At 38.7% G+C, this 16,929-nt stretch overlaps 2 protein-coding genes across 3 annotated transcripts in view; one reads left to right on the forward strand and one right to left on the reverse strand.

The window, feature by feature from the left end:
• Positions 1-16,929, reverse strand: part of LOC120486139 (uncharacterized) — a 128,190-nt gene that overhangs the window by 77,838 nt on the left and 33,423 nt on the right. The gene's annotated exons all lie outside the window — the stretch shown is intronic.
• LOC120484161 (uncharacterized) lies at positions 829-10,989 on the forward strand. The gene is made up of 2 exons (XM_089129083.1): positions 829-1,064; positions 8,952-10,989. The coding sequence occupies exons 1-2, from the start codon at positions 986-988 to the stop codon at positions 10,619-10,621; spliced, it is 1,749 nt and encodes a 582-aa protein (XP_088985209.1). The 5' UTR covers positions 829-985; the 3' UTR covers positions 10,622-10,989.

Below are 16,929 nucleotides of genomic sequence, written 5' to 3' on the forward strand. Positions count from 1 at the left end.
AAGAGATCTGTGCAAACATTTGTCCATTGCCTGGGTATGAAATAAAACTTGTATCTTCTTTCTCTGTCTGCAATTTGTACAGAGACAACGGTCACAGCACACACACAATTAATTAATTATTTAAAAAAATGGATAGTGACAGTATGAACAACAAAAGTGACTGTGTTGAGTGCAGTGCTTATGGTGGAGTGACTCGAGGGAGTATAAAGTAAGCAAACTGCAGTAAACACAGCAGTTTGGGGTGGATGAAGGAAAGGATTACAATAGATTTTTATTGAGAAAATGAATTCTTTTAAGTGTGTTGGGGTTTAGACAATTCCTCTTCTTGGACAAAACCTCTCCAGCCTTGGAAAAATAGCCTTTCACAAGGAACAGAGGACGTCAGTGTGCCAGCGGGTAAAAATGAAGATGCTTCTGTTGAGCCCAGACAGGGGAGGATTTCCTCTTTCTTGCTGGCTCCATTACCACGAAAAAGGAAGATGTCATAAAAAACAAACAAATCCAAAAGGGCAATCCAAATAAAAAAGCAGTCCAGTCCAGATCCAAAAATCCAAAGCAATCGAAAAAATCTTGTGTAATTAATATAACAAGAATATAACTAGTAGGCTATAATTGGTAATAACATATTAATTATTTTTAATAACTGATATGGTGCCCTAACACATATATGACACAATAATAACGATAATGAGATTTCTCTGACTCTCTGCTTCTACAACTGCTTCTACTGTTCCTGAAACAGCCACAAGGTGGCGCGAGCCGAACCGCAGAGCGAACCGATGACGTTTTTACACAAACGTTTGTCATTAGTCACGTGATTTTCACGGTAACAAATGGCTCTGAACAAAACAAGCCTCGAATTGCGGCTTCATCTGGCGCGCTTTTTTTTTTTCCACACAAGCTCGGTTCAAATGTCACATCACTAACTAGAAGTTTTGAAACGAGCAGGAATATCTGGAGGTGCTGCAACTGAACTGAGAAGAAGATGTTTGTTAAAGAACAGGTTGAGGAGAACTCGAGTGAAGCAGCAGAACCCTGGAGAGGAAAACACGAGGAACAAGCAGGTTGGTGTCTATTTAAATTTAATGACTGTTGTGGTACATTAAGATAACACAGATTTAGACACGAGGTATCCGCTGAAAAAGTTCTTAGGCTACTAGAACCATGTTGTTACTAACACTTTAACAGTTGAGTAAAGTTGGCAATACACTCGAACACAACACGAATACAAGTCGAACTAAACATTACACAAATGACACCACTTTTGAATCGTAGTACAAATAACTTCACTGTCACACAATAGTGTCACCAAACTCAGTTAATACACCACTGCTGTCTTGATGGTTATACTACAACACTTATTTTGGTAACTTATACAAGTATTTTCGCATAATTTTATGATTTTTATTAATGGAAAATATTCAATAACTTCAACCAAATTCAGTTCAAGCATAACTGCTGTCCTGCTACTGTATGGGATTTTATGAAACATATTCAATAACTTCACTGTTAATTCACTGTATTGTTGCCAAATTAAGTGTACACATTACTGCTGCCCTTTTGATTAGACTACAACACATATTTTGGGGGTGGCATTTTTTTTTAAATTGTATACACAATTGTAAATATATAATTTATTGCGATTTAAATTATTTATTACGATATAAAAAAATTCACTTTAACAACGGTTAGTGTCTGATGGAGTGACATGGACTGTCTCAACAAATCTCTCTGCATTCAATTCAATTTAAAGAACTTTATTTATCCGTTAGGAACTTCATTCATGTTGAGCATCAACAATGCGTGTACAGTTGCACAAACGTAGCACAGTATACCACACTCGCGCAAGTAATAAATAGTAATAAATAAATAAATCTCGCAAAGCACAATAAGTACATGATAAATAAGTAGGCGTTAAAAAGGTTACGTTAAAAATAGATAAATAAAAAGCGATAAATAAATCACGAATCTGCACACATGGACATTAGGGGTGCACGATTCAGAAAATGTCACGATTCGATACCGATTTTTTTGTCTCAAGATTCGATTCAAAATCGATTTTCGATTCAAAAACGATTCTCGATTCAAAAAACGATTCGCAGGTCTACATAAATGTAGTTTACTTTTTCCTATGTGATTGATTGCAGTAGACATAATTTAAAAGAAAAGTTTGATATTACTTTATATGTCTTCATACAAAAATAAAAACTTTTGCAACTAAAAAGTGCGAAGTGCCAAGCTTTGGCCAGCTTTTAAATACATTTAATTCAAGTTTAAAATAAAACTTAAATAAAAAGCTTTTACATTTAGCTTTAAAGTGCTGTAGTCAGATCAAACAAACAATTATGCTAAATGTGGTTTAAGGAGTAGGCCTACTTCAGCTACCAGGTTGACTGTTGAAATGTGAACTCGACTGGGAACATTGAACTTCCTAAAAATATAATTTCATAGAACCCTTGCGAAAATATTTTAAATAGATTTAAAAAAGCCACCGCTAACTGGTAACATCTATGGTTAGATTGATTTGTTTAGATCCAGTGAAGTCGTTCATAGGCGCGTAATTTGCGGGTATCTCCAGTTAACTAGCAGAGCATTCATTTAGGTCGCTATTAAATAAGAGACCTGTCGTTTTTGAAATCAAGCTGAGCGCTCGTGTCCGCTGCAATCAGTGTCATGGATATACAGTGTTCTCTGTGGCTCGCGCAGTCTTCTCTCGGCTTCAATCTACCGCCGTTATGGATACTCCGGTGAAATCACAAAATAAAATGCACACAAACGTGATGAACATATTCGCTTTGATGAGAGAGAGAAAAAACTATACGAGTGCGGTTTAGAACCCGTAACCTCTGACACGCTTGGCAAAAGATCTACAGAACTCAAACATAAGATCTGCGGATCGATGCATTTATTGAGCAGAGTGGCTGCACAGTTTGACCAGCGGGCGGCAAGAACTTGCAATAACTATTTATCAGACCGGCCCTCGCAGCCTCGAAACCATAGAAACCAGTGTTGTAGTCGAGACCACCTCACTCGAGTCCGAGTCGACACTGAGACCAGAGAGAGTCGAGTCCGAGTCAAGACCGAGTCCATAGAGAGTCGAGTCCGAGACCAGAGACGGTCGAGTCCGAGTCGAGTCCGAGACCAGTGAGGGTTGATTACCTAATTTACTTTTATTTACTTAGAGAAATCCTCTTTTTTTTTTTTTTACTGAATTTACTTACTTAGTTTAAAAAATATGATCAGTTTAGGGTTAAAAGGCCACATAGTAGGTGGTGTTAAAAGTAATTTTATTACAATTTGTCATGCGCAGTTGAAAATCTAGAAAATCACCAATCACTGAGCGTGTCAATCAATTTAAAGAAATATTTTATTAACATACATTAATAATCATGAAAAATATTTGGAATTGAACTCGAGTGGACTCAGGAATAATTCCGAGTCCTAAAAAAAAAAAATGTTCGAGTACGAGTCAATTCCGAGTCCATGACAAGACCAAGACCATTAAAATATGGTCTCGAGACCGAGTCCGAGACGAGTCCGAGTCTCGAGTACTACAACACTGATAGAAACACTACCGGACCACCGGTAAAAGTCCCGACTTACCCGATTGCCACTCCGCCCCTGCACGCCATTAAAAAATATAGCCTATGATTTGATTTTTGGAATTCTATGAATCGATTCTGAATCGGTAAAGATTGAATCGCGATTCAAATGTGAATCGATTTTTTTGCACACCCCTAATGGACATACGTCTTGGTGAATAAGTGTGATGGAAATTATTTTTTAAACGCAGATATATCAGCTTGTGTGCTTTATTAAACATAGATGTGTTTATATTCTAGATAAATGTGTTTCTACAACATAGATGTGATCTTATATACAGTAGATGTGTTCTAAGGCTGAACGATTAATTGCATTTGCGATAAAATCGCGATATGATGAAACGCGATTTCGTAATCGCAAGAGCTGCGATTACACTGGTCACGTGACACGCGAGAGAAAAGCAGTCTGCGAGATAAAGCATCAACTTGCCACGCTAGAAAAGAAAAGGCGTTCAGAAAAGAACAGTTTATTTTTAATGTATATTGTGTTATTTATTCTCTCCCCAACAATCCTGGATCGATTCAGAGAATTTCAGAATCGAGTATGAGCTTAGTTTTTAAACACAGATGCGTGATGACGCTGCGCGTGCTTTAGAAACGAACCGTGTTCTGAATCTGCTTGCTTCTATTTTCTCGCTAATTGGGTACGAACAAACGCTATTGAATTCCGAGAACTGTGTGAGGAACTGAGATAAAAGGGGGAGGTGTACTGTTTAAAATATAAACTGGGTAAGGGGAGGAGACCTTTGTGCTTCTCATGTTAGACACTTGTCTATGTGTGAACTGCCTTTCTTATAAGAAATAAATACTCATGCTTATAATTTTCGAGATCTTCACTTGTTTAATTGCTGTTTAAGATTCAGGGACATAATTTCCATAACAATAAGTTTATCAACTATTCATGTTTCCAATAGAAGTAGGCACAAAACTTGTCTTGGCTCCCTTAGTCCTCTGTATTAGAGGTCTTCACAGTGCACCCGAGACCCGTCGGCCCCGGACCCGACCCGGGACCCGTACGGGTTCGGGTCTATATTTTAAATGAGCAGCCGGGTCCGGGTCGGGTCCGAATCTGTTACTTCGGGTCCCGGGTCTGTTTAACATTGTGTGTAATACCAACGCATTCTCATCCTTTAGCGTCATATAGAACGCGCCGTATAACAAAACGGCGAAATACTACTCACATGGCACCCGTTATCGTTAATATAACACGCGCTGAGAACGGGCTGGTAATACATGTGCGATTGGAGTGCGATCTCAAGCGCGTGTCATGTTTCTATGGCAACCAGAGCAGAGCTTCCGCCAAACCGCGCTTTGCATTTTCTCCAATGTTTATAATAATATAAATGAACCGTCTTGTTTAATCTTAAAGTTTTGGTGGTCAGATTCAGAATCAATGAAGAGCAGAGAGCACAGATATGATCAAGCTGAACAAGCAATCGTTATTATAGTTCAAAAGGGCAAACAGTTAAAGTTATTATGCGAGTTAACTCGAGTCAGAATGTGCATGTGCAAGGCTGCATTTTTCATCCATCACCGTGACATCAAGTGGACTTTTAAAGCTGAAATAATGAGTGGATTAAGCTTGGAAAAACGAGAGAAAAAACATGGATAGAGCTTTCTTGTCGGTGGATTGTAGTGCATCACAGTCAGTCAGATAACGTCAGGAAGTGAGACGACGGCTACTAAAATTAGGTAAGACAAAAAGTTTTATTTTTCGCAACTCGTGTGAAATAATATGTGACAATCGGGTCCAGTCGGGTTTGTGTCTTCCTGCCGGGTTCGGGTCCAGTTTTCAAATAATAGACGGGTCCAGGTCGGGTCCGGGCAGGGCAGTACATTTATGGCATTTCTCGGGTCTGCACGGGTCCGGGTCCAACTTTTGAAATGAACTACGGGTCCGGGTCGGTTCGGTGTAGCACATTACGGGTCTCTTCCGGGTCGGGCATGAATTTTTGGACCCGTGAAGACCTCTACTCTGTATCTCTGACCCGAGGGTAAAATACTATAGACCATTTTACAAGATGTAAACAACACTGGTCCAGAAGCACTTCCTGTTTCAGTTTTTTAACACTAAATAAAAGCTGGGATAAAATACAACCAAAAGAACATTTAAAACTGAATCAAAAAGTTAAACAAACATCTTTAAGATGTTTTCTTTACATGTGAAATAAAGAAAACAGTTACAAACTGAAAAAGGAAGTGTTTCTGGACCAGTGTTGTTTACATCTTGTGAAATGGTCTATAGTGACTCTGCAATGTGTGAGTGGTGTCAGTAGGGCTGGGTATCGTAACAAAATGTACGATACCGATACCTTGACTTCGAGACCGGTTCCTGAACCATACTTTTTTTCGATACTGTGATGGCTATTTTTATATTTACATGTAGATATGTTTCTTTTCTTTTATGTGTGTTCTTTTATTTTCTTCTATATGTTTTCTTTTATTTTATTAGATGTCTTAGATGTGTGTAACTTTTACTAACGTTGGAAAAGATGCTACTCATAAGCATTTAAAGGATTAGTTCACCCAAAAATGAAAATTAAGTCATTAATTACTCACCCCCATGCTGTACCAACCCCGTAAGACCTTCGTTCATCTTCGGAACACAAATAAATATATTTTTGATTAAATTTGAGAGCTGTATAACTACCACATTGGCTCCTAAGGGACTGCCTCTTGACGGCCCAGAAAGTCAATGAAGAAAATGTTTAAATATCCCAAGTGACTACCGTGGCTCAACTATATGTTTATCAAGCGACGCGAATACTTTTTGTGCGAAAAAACAACGCATGAAAACGACACATGCGCGAGAATTGCGATCTGAAGTAGTGTAAGCAGATCGCAAATCTATAAGGAAATCTCGTTTCTGGCCTACAAGGAAGAAAAGAAATAGTCGAATAAACTCGTTATTTTTGTTTGTTTTTTCGCACAAAAAGTATTCGCTTCGCTTGATAAACATATAGTTGAGCCATGGTAGTCACTTGGGATATTTAAACATTTTCTTCATCGACTTTCTGGGCCGTCAAGAGGCAGTCCCTTAGGAGCCAATGTGGTAGTTATACAGCTCTCAAATTTAATCAAAAATAACTTCATTTGTGTTCCGAAGACGAACGAAGGTCTTACGGGGTTGGTACAGCATGGGGGTGAGTAATTAATGACTTAATTTTCATTTTTGGATGAACTAACCCTTTAAAGGAAGACGTTCATATAACCCAAATGACATTAAGATATAACCAAGCTGTTAGAAATGCATAAGTTAGAGTAAGCTTAAGATATAATCAAGCTGTTAGAAATGCATAAGTTAGTTAGGGCTGAAACGATTCCTCGAGTTACTCGATTACAAAAATTCCTCGAGGCAAAAAATCTGCCTCGAAGCCTCGTTAAATTCCTATGACGCGCACACGGGGATCTGATTGTTTCACACGACACGGACCGTTGTTCAGGAAGCACACCATAGCGCATGATACATTTGACTTCGTGTGACTTCATTATTGGCAGGGACTGTCTAAAGTTTGGGATCATTATATGTTTATAAAGGAGGAGAACAAGATGCAATGTGTCTACTGCAAAGTATACCTGGCAGGGCTGCAAACTCTCACGCGTTCACCGTGAGACTCATGCAATTGAGCCAATTCTCACTCTCACGCCACACCCCCGATTTCCACGCTGAAGTGTCAATCCCTTCGGTCAAATGCCTAAAAGATGAGTTTGTCTATAGATCTACCTGTTGAGCCACTCGAGATCGACTAGATTTACCGCCGCATATTAATTCCCAAAATATCCTGTAATCTAGTGCGAGCGCGCATGCGAGATGTTGTGCTCCTAAGCGCGGCTCGCGCACGACGGCAGAGAGGTAAGCGAGCGCGTGCACCCATGTCTCTCTCACGCGCCAGTCAGACCAATTGCGGCAATTCATCATATGCTTAAACTTTTATGTTGTGACGCAACAAAAATTTCAGCATACATTCACTGTATACACTGGGACGTGATCGAGGAACAAATATTGTGACACACACACACTGATGTTTGTCTTGAGATTACAGTTGAAAAAGTCTGATTCTTATTTATAATTTTTTTATTTCCATTTATTTTTTTATAAATTGTATACATTTGCAGACTGATCTCATGAAGTAGAGAAAACCGTTTTTTGCGGGACAATCATATCTTCACAGCAGGTGAAATAGCCTAGTGAGTAACCACTTCTGTGGCTTCCTCAAGGCTACTCCCCTGAGTCAACACCTCCCAGTCTGTGCTGTCAAAGCAGCCCTGTAGAGACTCACCTCACATTATCATCCCACCTTTTCACCTGCTTCTTTGTCACGCCCAGTTTTGTACGGTAAGCAGGGATCAGATGGATCACGTTATGATCTGAAGTGCTAAGAGGTGTTTTTTGTATGCTTTGTAGGCGTTCTTTACATTGCCATAACAGAAGTCACTTGTTTTGTCACCTCTGGTGGCGCATGTCACATATTGTTGATGGGTTGGAAGTGTCTTTTTTAACCTGCAAAAATGAGAACGGGGACTCTGGGGATGCAATCTGATGGACATGCGCCACCATGGCCTCTGCTGCACGTGTGACATTGTCAGACGGAGGGATGTAAACAAGTACAAGAGCCAGCTGACCAAACTCCTGGGGAAGATATTTGGGTCTGAATGACACCGCAAGCGGCTCTAGATCAGGTGGACAGCATGAGTCTTTGACATCAGCAGTTCTGCTCCAGTCTTTCAAATTATACACACAAATTGACGCCAAAGTTCAGATTTTTCAACTCGGGCGGCAGACGCGAATTCGCGTCAAATGCGTGAATGCACAAATAGCACAAACTATTTGACGCGCGAATGAGGCATATTCGTGTCTTCCGCACCGCGCTCTACGCCTCATTCGCGCAGCAGGAATTTCTACACGCATAACGCGTCTTTGCATTGACTTGACATTGAAATCATTCGCACTATTCGCGTCCGGTGTGAACGCACCATTATAATGTCCAACAAGGGCAAACATTCATAGAAACCGTGATGTTACTAAACACTTGCGCTCTGGAGCACATCTAAATGACTAGATAAACAAAAGCACGCAACAGGACGCTCACCACATGCTACTAAACTACTTAATTACTGTAATTTGAGTATTTGTTATTCTTTACTTTACAACCCTGGTTGTTGAATTCCAAATCTAAATAAATGTACCACATTCATGGAAAGACACTTGTTTAATAAAAATTATTGTAGCGCTTTAAAGCAGTTGACTATTACATCAGAGCTCACTTGTATGTCCTTTCACTACATATTTCTCTATTTGAATTATTTTGATCTACTAAAAATTCAATTCATATTTTTCTATCATGTCAGACCTGATGGAGGAGAGCGATAAGAGAGAAGAACTGAGTGAAGTGAAGGAGGAGAGAGAAGAACTGAGTGAAGTGAAGGAGGAGAGAGAAGAACTGAGAGAAGTGAAGGAGGAGAGAGAAGAACTGAGTGAAGAGGAGGAGGAACATCATGTCAAACCTGGAGAGAAACCTTGTCGCTCAAAGACTAAAAAGAATATTTTAAAGAAAAGAAGAGCCAAGAAATCTACAACCTGCAATCTGTGTGGAAAAAGTATCACAACCAAACATCTTGATGTTCACATGAGAGTTCATACCGGAGAGAAGCCGTTCACATGTGATCAGTGTGGAAAGAGTATCACAACCAAACGTAGTCTTGAGACTCACATGAGGATCCACACCGGAGAGAAGCCGTTCTCATGTGATCAATGTGGGAAGTGTTTTCCATACCAACAAAGTCTTGATGTTCACATGAGAGTTCACACTGGAGAGAAGCCGTTCACCTGCGATCAGTGCGAGAAGTGTTTCACACAAAAAAAACACCTTAAGGTTCACATGAGGATCCACACTGGAGAGAAGCCGTACGCATGCGATAAATGTGAGAAGACGTTCACAATTTCATCACACCTTAAGAGTCACATGATGATCCACACGGGAGAAAAGCCGTTCATGTGTGATCAGTGTGACAAGAGATTCTCAACCAAATACAGTCTTGATCTTCACCTGAGAGTTCACACCGGAGTGAGACCGTTCGCATGTCATCAGTGCGAGAAGAGTTTCGTGAATTCCAATAAACTTAAAAGACACATGAAAGTCCACACTGGAGAGAAGCCGTACGAATGTGATAAATGTGGGAGGAGTTTCACAGAATCATCAAAACTTAAGAGACACATGAGGATCCACACCGGAGAGAAGCCGTTCACATGCGATACATGTGGAAAGAGTTTCTGTTATGCAGGACACCTTAAGAGTCACATGAGAATCCACACTGGAGAAAAGGCTTTCACGTGTGATCAATGTGGGAAGAGTTTCGCACAAAAATCATGTCTTGATGTTCACATGAGAGTTCATACTGGAGAGAAGCCGTTCACATGTGATCAATGTGGGAAGAGTTTCGCACGCAAATCATGTCTTGATGTTCACATGAGAGTTCATACTGGAGAGAAGCAGTTCATGTGTGAACACTGTGAAAAGAGATTCGCTTGGAGAAGAGATCGAAATGCTCACATGAAGATCCACACCGGAGAGAAGCCGTTCTCATGTGATCACTGCGGCAAAACATTTCTATGGTCATCAAACCTGAAGAAACACCTGACCGTTCATACGAAGGAGAAGCCGCATTCATGTTCTGTGTGTGGAAAGAGTTTTTCACGGCTGGAAAGTTTACAACAACATCAGAAAATACACACTGGTGTGAGAGAGTACATGTGCTTTGAGTGTGAGAAGACTTTTACTACAGCAGGTAGTTTGAAACGGCACCAGAGGATTCACACCGGAGAAAAACCTTACAAGTGTTCACACTGTGACAAGAGATTCAGTCGGTCAGGAAATCTGAAAGCGCATGAGAAGATCCACAGCAGAGAGAAGCCGCACACGTGTGATCAGTGTGGAAAGAGTTTCTCTTATAAAAATCAGCTGAAGATACACATGAAGATCCACACAGTGGAGAAACCACCTAGTGGAGAAACCAATTAGTTTCCTGACAGCCATGATGAGGGGCAGGACAGATTGTATGGGTGGGCGTTGTGACAATTTAATTTTGTGATCTTGAAGACTTCTACGAACTACTTATCAATTGAATCATCAAGATTGTCTTTATAAAAGCGATTTTTGTCTTTGTCTTAGCGATAGATAATGATTAAGTGCTTGTGTTATAGATTAGCGGAGTGCGATATTGACAAAAATTAAATCAAATTGCAACCTTATCATGAAAATCATGAAATTTTTGTCAAGCCCTTAAAATAACAGTAGTCTACCCGTCATGTAAACATAACATATTGTCTCTCAATTAATGAAGCTCTGTTTAGTTTCCAATTGTTTTGACAACCACAATGAAAGCTTTAGCATAAGTTCTGCTAGGAAGACGTAATTACCACATTACTTGTTACCTTCAGGTTATCCAATCACGTTCGCAGATGCCGACGCGACAACAACCTCCACCCTCCCTACCACCACCAGGAGGGTCCCATCTATACTTACCTTGGGGGTCGGCTGCGCCCCTGCCTTCGTCTGCAGGCAGGAAATGCTGATCCGCTACCCTCGGATTACGATCTATGGACGGGGTCTACGCCAAAGAACTTCGCAAATAATTGCCTGCTGGGCTGTCAATAAATGGATGCTTTGTTACATCATTTTATCTCCCGAGTCTTTCTGGTAGAAATATTGTGATGAAAGGCTTTTCCTTGCTAGTTGGTTATGGGAATTAACAGATTCATTTACAAAATTGCATGTAAGACTACGGGCTTTATCTTGCACCTGGCTTAATTGACTTTATACACTAACGCACGTCTCATTCTTATTTTACCCTGCTTTCTCAGGTTTGACATACCTCCTATTCTGAAACGGAAAACCCAGAGTTTCCCTCATTTCAGGGTTAACATACTCAGAGTTTTCACTTAACCTCCTTTCTGAAACAGGCCCCAGGTGGCAAACTTAGGAAAAGTAGCAAAACAATTAGGCAAAGTTTTGTACCGCTCAGTTTTCAAAAGGATTTTGCCCACATTTCACTCTCCAGTCCAGTGTGTGGCGGTAAGTCACTATCTTTTGTTTGCCGACCATCATTAAACCTCTGCGGAAGAAGCAAGGGGGTAATCCATCGACTAGTTGAAGCATCGCGGGAGCTGCCATCTTGTAGCAGAACTTCACTTGCGTTAGCATTTCCATTGACTCCCATTCATTTTGGCGTCACTTTGACAGTGAATAACTTTACATCTGAGGCGTTTGAAGACCTCATTTGTCCACTAATTATTTCTAAAGAAACACAACAATGTATAAAATTCTCCATTACCTTGTAGCTTATGCTATGGCCTCGTAGAAGCAGTTTTAGTGAAAGTAGGCTAACGATTGCGTTATACCCACACGACTCTCTGTCGCACAGTAAAGAGATTACTGTATGGACAGGAGAAGAAGCTCGCGCGCAATCGGGGAGACGTGGAGGCAAAATGACAAAATAATTAATCAGAATACCTAGCAAAAGTTTCTCCTGCTCCAAGCTCATGGACAGCTCCTATTCATACTGTCCACCTCTTTATGTTTCAGAAGGGAATGATTCAGATTTCTCATGCCACAGCACTAGAAGACAGACGGGTCACTCACGTCACATCTACGTAGTCAAGCTCTGTTTGAGTCGGTTTGAGTCTGCGCGTCAGGGACGGAAGTGCTACAAAAAAAAATAAAAAAATAAAAAAAATCGCCAAAAATGGGCTTCACTTGTCTCAATGGAGTTCCAATGAGATGGCTCTGTCCATTTTTTTATACTGTCTATGGGAAGAAGATGATCTCTTCTGTTTTGTCGTGCAACTGGCGGTAGGTGGCGGTAAATGCACCTTAAGTTGGTTTGCTAACCGCCAGCTAAACTCTAAAAGAAGAATTAGTTGTGCAAATGGCATGATACAAACTGTTATAACTGTGTGTGAAGTCTATAGAAAGATGGCGATTTTGAGTTGGGTCAGTGAAGAACTGCAATATTCTCATCCTCATAGACGAGACTAGAAGTAGTGATGGCAAGATGAGGCTTCCTGAACCACTGAGACCTCGCAGCCCATTGCTTCACCCAAAGGTTCAATACTCGAAGCTTCATTCAGCATTAGTCACTAGTGACACCTAGCTACTGTGCAAAGAAATAGCAGACAAATTAAATCATTCTGAACCAATGACCCGCCCCCCTCCCGCTCTGTTTTATTTGTTTATCTTCTTCTCACTGTTAATGTCTGTAACCTTTCATTTGCAGTAATAAAGAGATCTGTGCAAACATTTGTCCATTGCCTCACAATTCTGACTTTATATCATGCATTTCTGACTTTTTAACTCACAATTGCGACATTATATCACGCAATTCTGACTTTATAACACGCAATTCTGACTTTATAATATGCAATTGCGACATTATATCACGCAATTCTGACTTTATAACACGCAATTCTGACTTTATATCACGCAATTCTGACTTTATAACACGCAATTCTGACTTTATAACTCGCAATTCTGACTTCATATCTCGCAATTCTGACTTTATAACACGCAATTCTGACTTTATATCTCGCAATTCTGACTTTATATCACGCAATTCTGACTTTATAACACAATTCTGACTTTATAACATGCAATTCTGACTTTATATCTCGCAATTCTGACTTTATAACATGCAATTCTGACTTCATATCTCGCAATTCTGACTTTATATCTCGCAATTCTGACTTTGTATCACGCAATTCTGACTTTATAACACAATTCTGACTTTATAACATGCAATTCTGACTTCATATCTCGCAATTCTGACTTTATAACACGCAATTCTGACTTTATATCTTGCAATTCTGACTTTATATCTCACAATTCTGACTTTATATCACGCAATTCTGACTTTATATCTCGCAATTCTGACTTTATATCTCGCAATTCTCACTTTATATCTCGCAATTCTGACTTTATATCTCGCAATTCTCACTTTATATCTCGCAATTCTGACTTTATATCTCGCAATTCTGACTTTATAACACACAATTCTGACTTTATATCACGCAATTCTGACTTTATATCTCGCAATTCTGACTTTATATCTCGCAATTCTGACTTTATATCTCGCAATTCTGACTTTATATCTCGCAATTCTGACTTTATAACACGCAATTCTGACTTTATAACACGCAATTCTGACTTTATATCTCGCAATTCTGACTTCATATCTCGCAATTCTGACTTCATAACATGCAATTCTGACTTTATATCTCGCAATTCTGACTTTATATCTCGCAATTCTGACTTTATAACATGCAATTGCGACTTTATATCTCGCAATTCTGACTTTATATCTCGCAATTCTGACTTTATAACACGCAATTCTGACTTTATATCACGCAATTCTGACTTTATATCTCGCAATTCTGACTTTATATCTCGCAATTCTGACTTTATAACATGCAATTGCGACTTTATATCACGCAATTCTGACTTTATATCTCGCAATTCTGACTTTATATCTCGCAATTCTGACTTTATATCTCGCAATTCTGACTTTATATCTCGCAATTCTGACTTTATAACACGCAATTCTGACTTTATATCACGCAATTCTGACTTTATATCTCGCAATTCTGACTTTATATCTCGCAATTCTGACTTTATAACACGCAATTCTGACTTTATATCACGCAATTCTGACTTTATATCTCGCAATTCTGACTTTATATCTCGCAATTCTGACTTTATATCTCGCAATTCTGACTTTATATCACGCAATTCTGACTTTATATCACGCAATTCTGACTTTATATCTCGCAATTCTGACTTTATATCTCGCAATTCTGACTTTATATCACGCAATTCTGACTTTATATCTCGCAATTCTGACTTTATATCTCGCAATTCTGACTTTATATCTCGCAATTCTGACTTTATATCACGCAATTCTGACTTTATAACACGCAATTCTGACTTTATAACACGCAATTCTGACTTTATATCTCGCAATTCTGACTTTATAACATGCAATTCTGACTTTATATCACGCAATTCTGACTTTATATCTCGCAATTCTGACTTTATATCTCGCAATTCTGACTTTATATCTCGCAATTCTGACTTTATATCTCGCAATTCTGACTTTATATCTCGCAATTCTGACTTTATAACACGCAATTCTGACTTTATATCTCGCAATTCTGACTTTATATCACGCAATTCTGACTTTATAACACGCAATTCTGACTTTATAACACGCAATTCTGACTTTATAACACGCAATTCTGACTTTATATCTCGCAATTCTGACTTTATATCTCGCAATTCTGACTTTATATCTCGCAATTCTGACTTTATATCTCGCAATTCTGACTTTATAACACGCAATTCTGACTTTATATCTCGCAATTCTGACTATATATCACGCAATTCTGACTTTATAACACGCAATTCTGACTTTATAACACGCAATTCTGACTTTATATCACGCAATTCTGACTTTATATCTCGCAATTCTGACTTTATATCTCGCAATTCAGACTTTATATCTCGCAATTCTGACTTTATATCTCGCAATTCTGACTTTATATCTCGCAATTCTGACTTTATATCACGCAATTCTGACTTTATAACACGCAATTCTGACTTTATAACACGCAATTCTGACTTTATATCTCGCAATTCTGACTTTATAACATGCAATTCTGACTTTATATCACGCAATTCTGACTTTATATCTCGCAATTCTGACTTTATATCTCGCAATTCTGACTTTATATCTCGCAATTCTGACTTTATATCTCGCAATTCTGACTTTATAACACGCAATTCTGACTTTATATCTCGCAATTCTGACTTTATATCTCGCAATTCTGACTTTATATCACGCAATTCTGACTTTATATCACGCAATTCTGACTTTATATCTCGCAATTCTGACTTTATATCTCGCAATTCTGACTTTATATCACGCAATTCTGACTTTATATCTCGCAATTCTGACTTTATATCTCGCAATTCTGACTTTATATCACGCAATTCTGACTTTATAACACGCAATTCTGACTTTATAACACGCAATTCTGACTTTATATCTCGCAATTCTGACTTTATAACATGCAATTCTGACTTTATATCACGCAATTCTGACTTTATATCTCGCAATTCTGACTTTATATCTCGCAATTCTGACTTTATATCTCGCAATTCTGACTTTATATCTCGCAATTCTGACTTTATAACACGCAATTCTGACTTTATATCTCGCAATTCTGACTTTATATCACGCAATTCTGACTTTATAACACGCAATTCTGACTTTATAACACGCAATTCTGACTTTATAACACGCAATTCTGACTTTATATCTCGCAATTCTGACTTTATATCTCGCAATTCTGACTTTATATCTCGCAATTCTGACTTTATATCTCGCAATTCTGACTTTATAACACGCAATTCTGACTTTATATCTCGCAATTCTGACTTTATATCACGCAATTCTGACTTTATAACACGCAATTCTGACTTTATAACACGCAATTCTGACTTTATATCACGCAATTCTGACTTTATATCTCGCAATTCTGACTTTATATCTCGCAATTCAGACTTTATAACACGCATTTCTGACTTTATATCTCGCAATTCTGACTTTATATCTCGCAATTCTGACTTTATAACATGCAATTCTGACTTTATATCTCGCAATTCTGACTTTATATCTCGCAATTCTGACTTTATAACACGCAATTCTGACTTTATAACATGCAATTCTGACTTTATATTACGCAATTCTGACTTTATAACATGCAATTCTGACTTTATATCTCGCAATTCTGACTTTATAACACGCAATTCTGACTTTATATCTCGCAATTCTGACTTTATATCTCGCAATTCTGACTATATCTCGCAATTCTGACTTTATATCTCGCAATTCTGACTTTATATCACGCAATTCTGACTTTATAACATGCAATTCTGACTTCATATCTCGCAATTCTGACTTCATATCTCGCAATTCTGACTTTATAACATGCAATTCTGACTTGATATCACGCAATTCTGACTTCATATCTCGCAATTCTGACTTAATATCTCGCAATTCTGACTTAATATCACGCAAATCTGACTTTATATCACGCAATTCTGACTTTATAACACGCAATTCTGACTTTATAACACGCAATTCTGACTTTATATCACGCAATTCTGACTTTATATCACGCAAATCTGACTTTATATCACGCAATTCTGACTTTATAACACGCAATTGCGACTTTATATCACGCAATTCTGACTTTGGTATCTCGCAATTCTGA

The sequence above is a fragment of the Pimephales promelas genome, chromosome 3 (assembly GCF_988280905.1).
Source record: "Pimephales promelas chromosome 3, fPimPro1.hap1.1, whole genome shotgun sequence".
NCBI lineage: Eukaryota > Metazoa > Chordata > Actinopteri > Cypriniformes > Leuciscidae > Pimephales > Pimephales promelas.

Excerpts from the sequence above, each read along its gene's own strand:
- LOC120484161 (XM_089129083.1), top strand. The coding sequence starts at position 986 with ATGTTTGTTAAAGAACAGGTTGAGGAGAACTCGAGTGAAGCAGCAGAA. Across the intron at positions 1,065-8,951 it reads AAAACACGAGGAACAAGCAG|ACCTGATGGAGGAGAGCGAT; the intron begins GTTGGTGTCTAT and ends CTATCATGTCAG.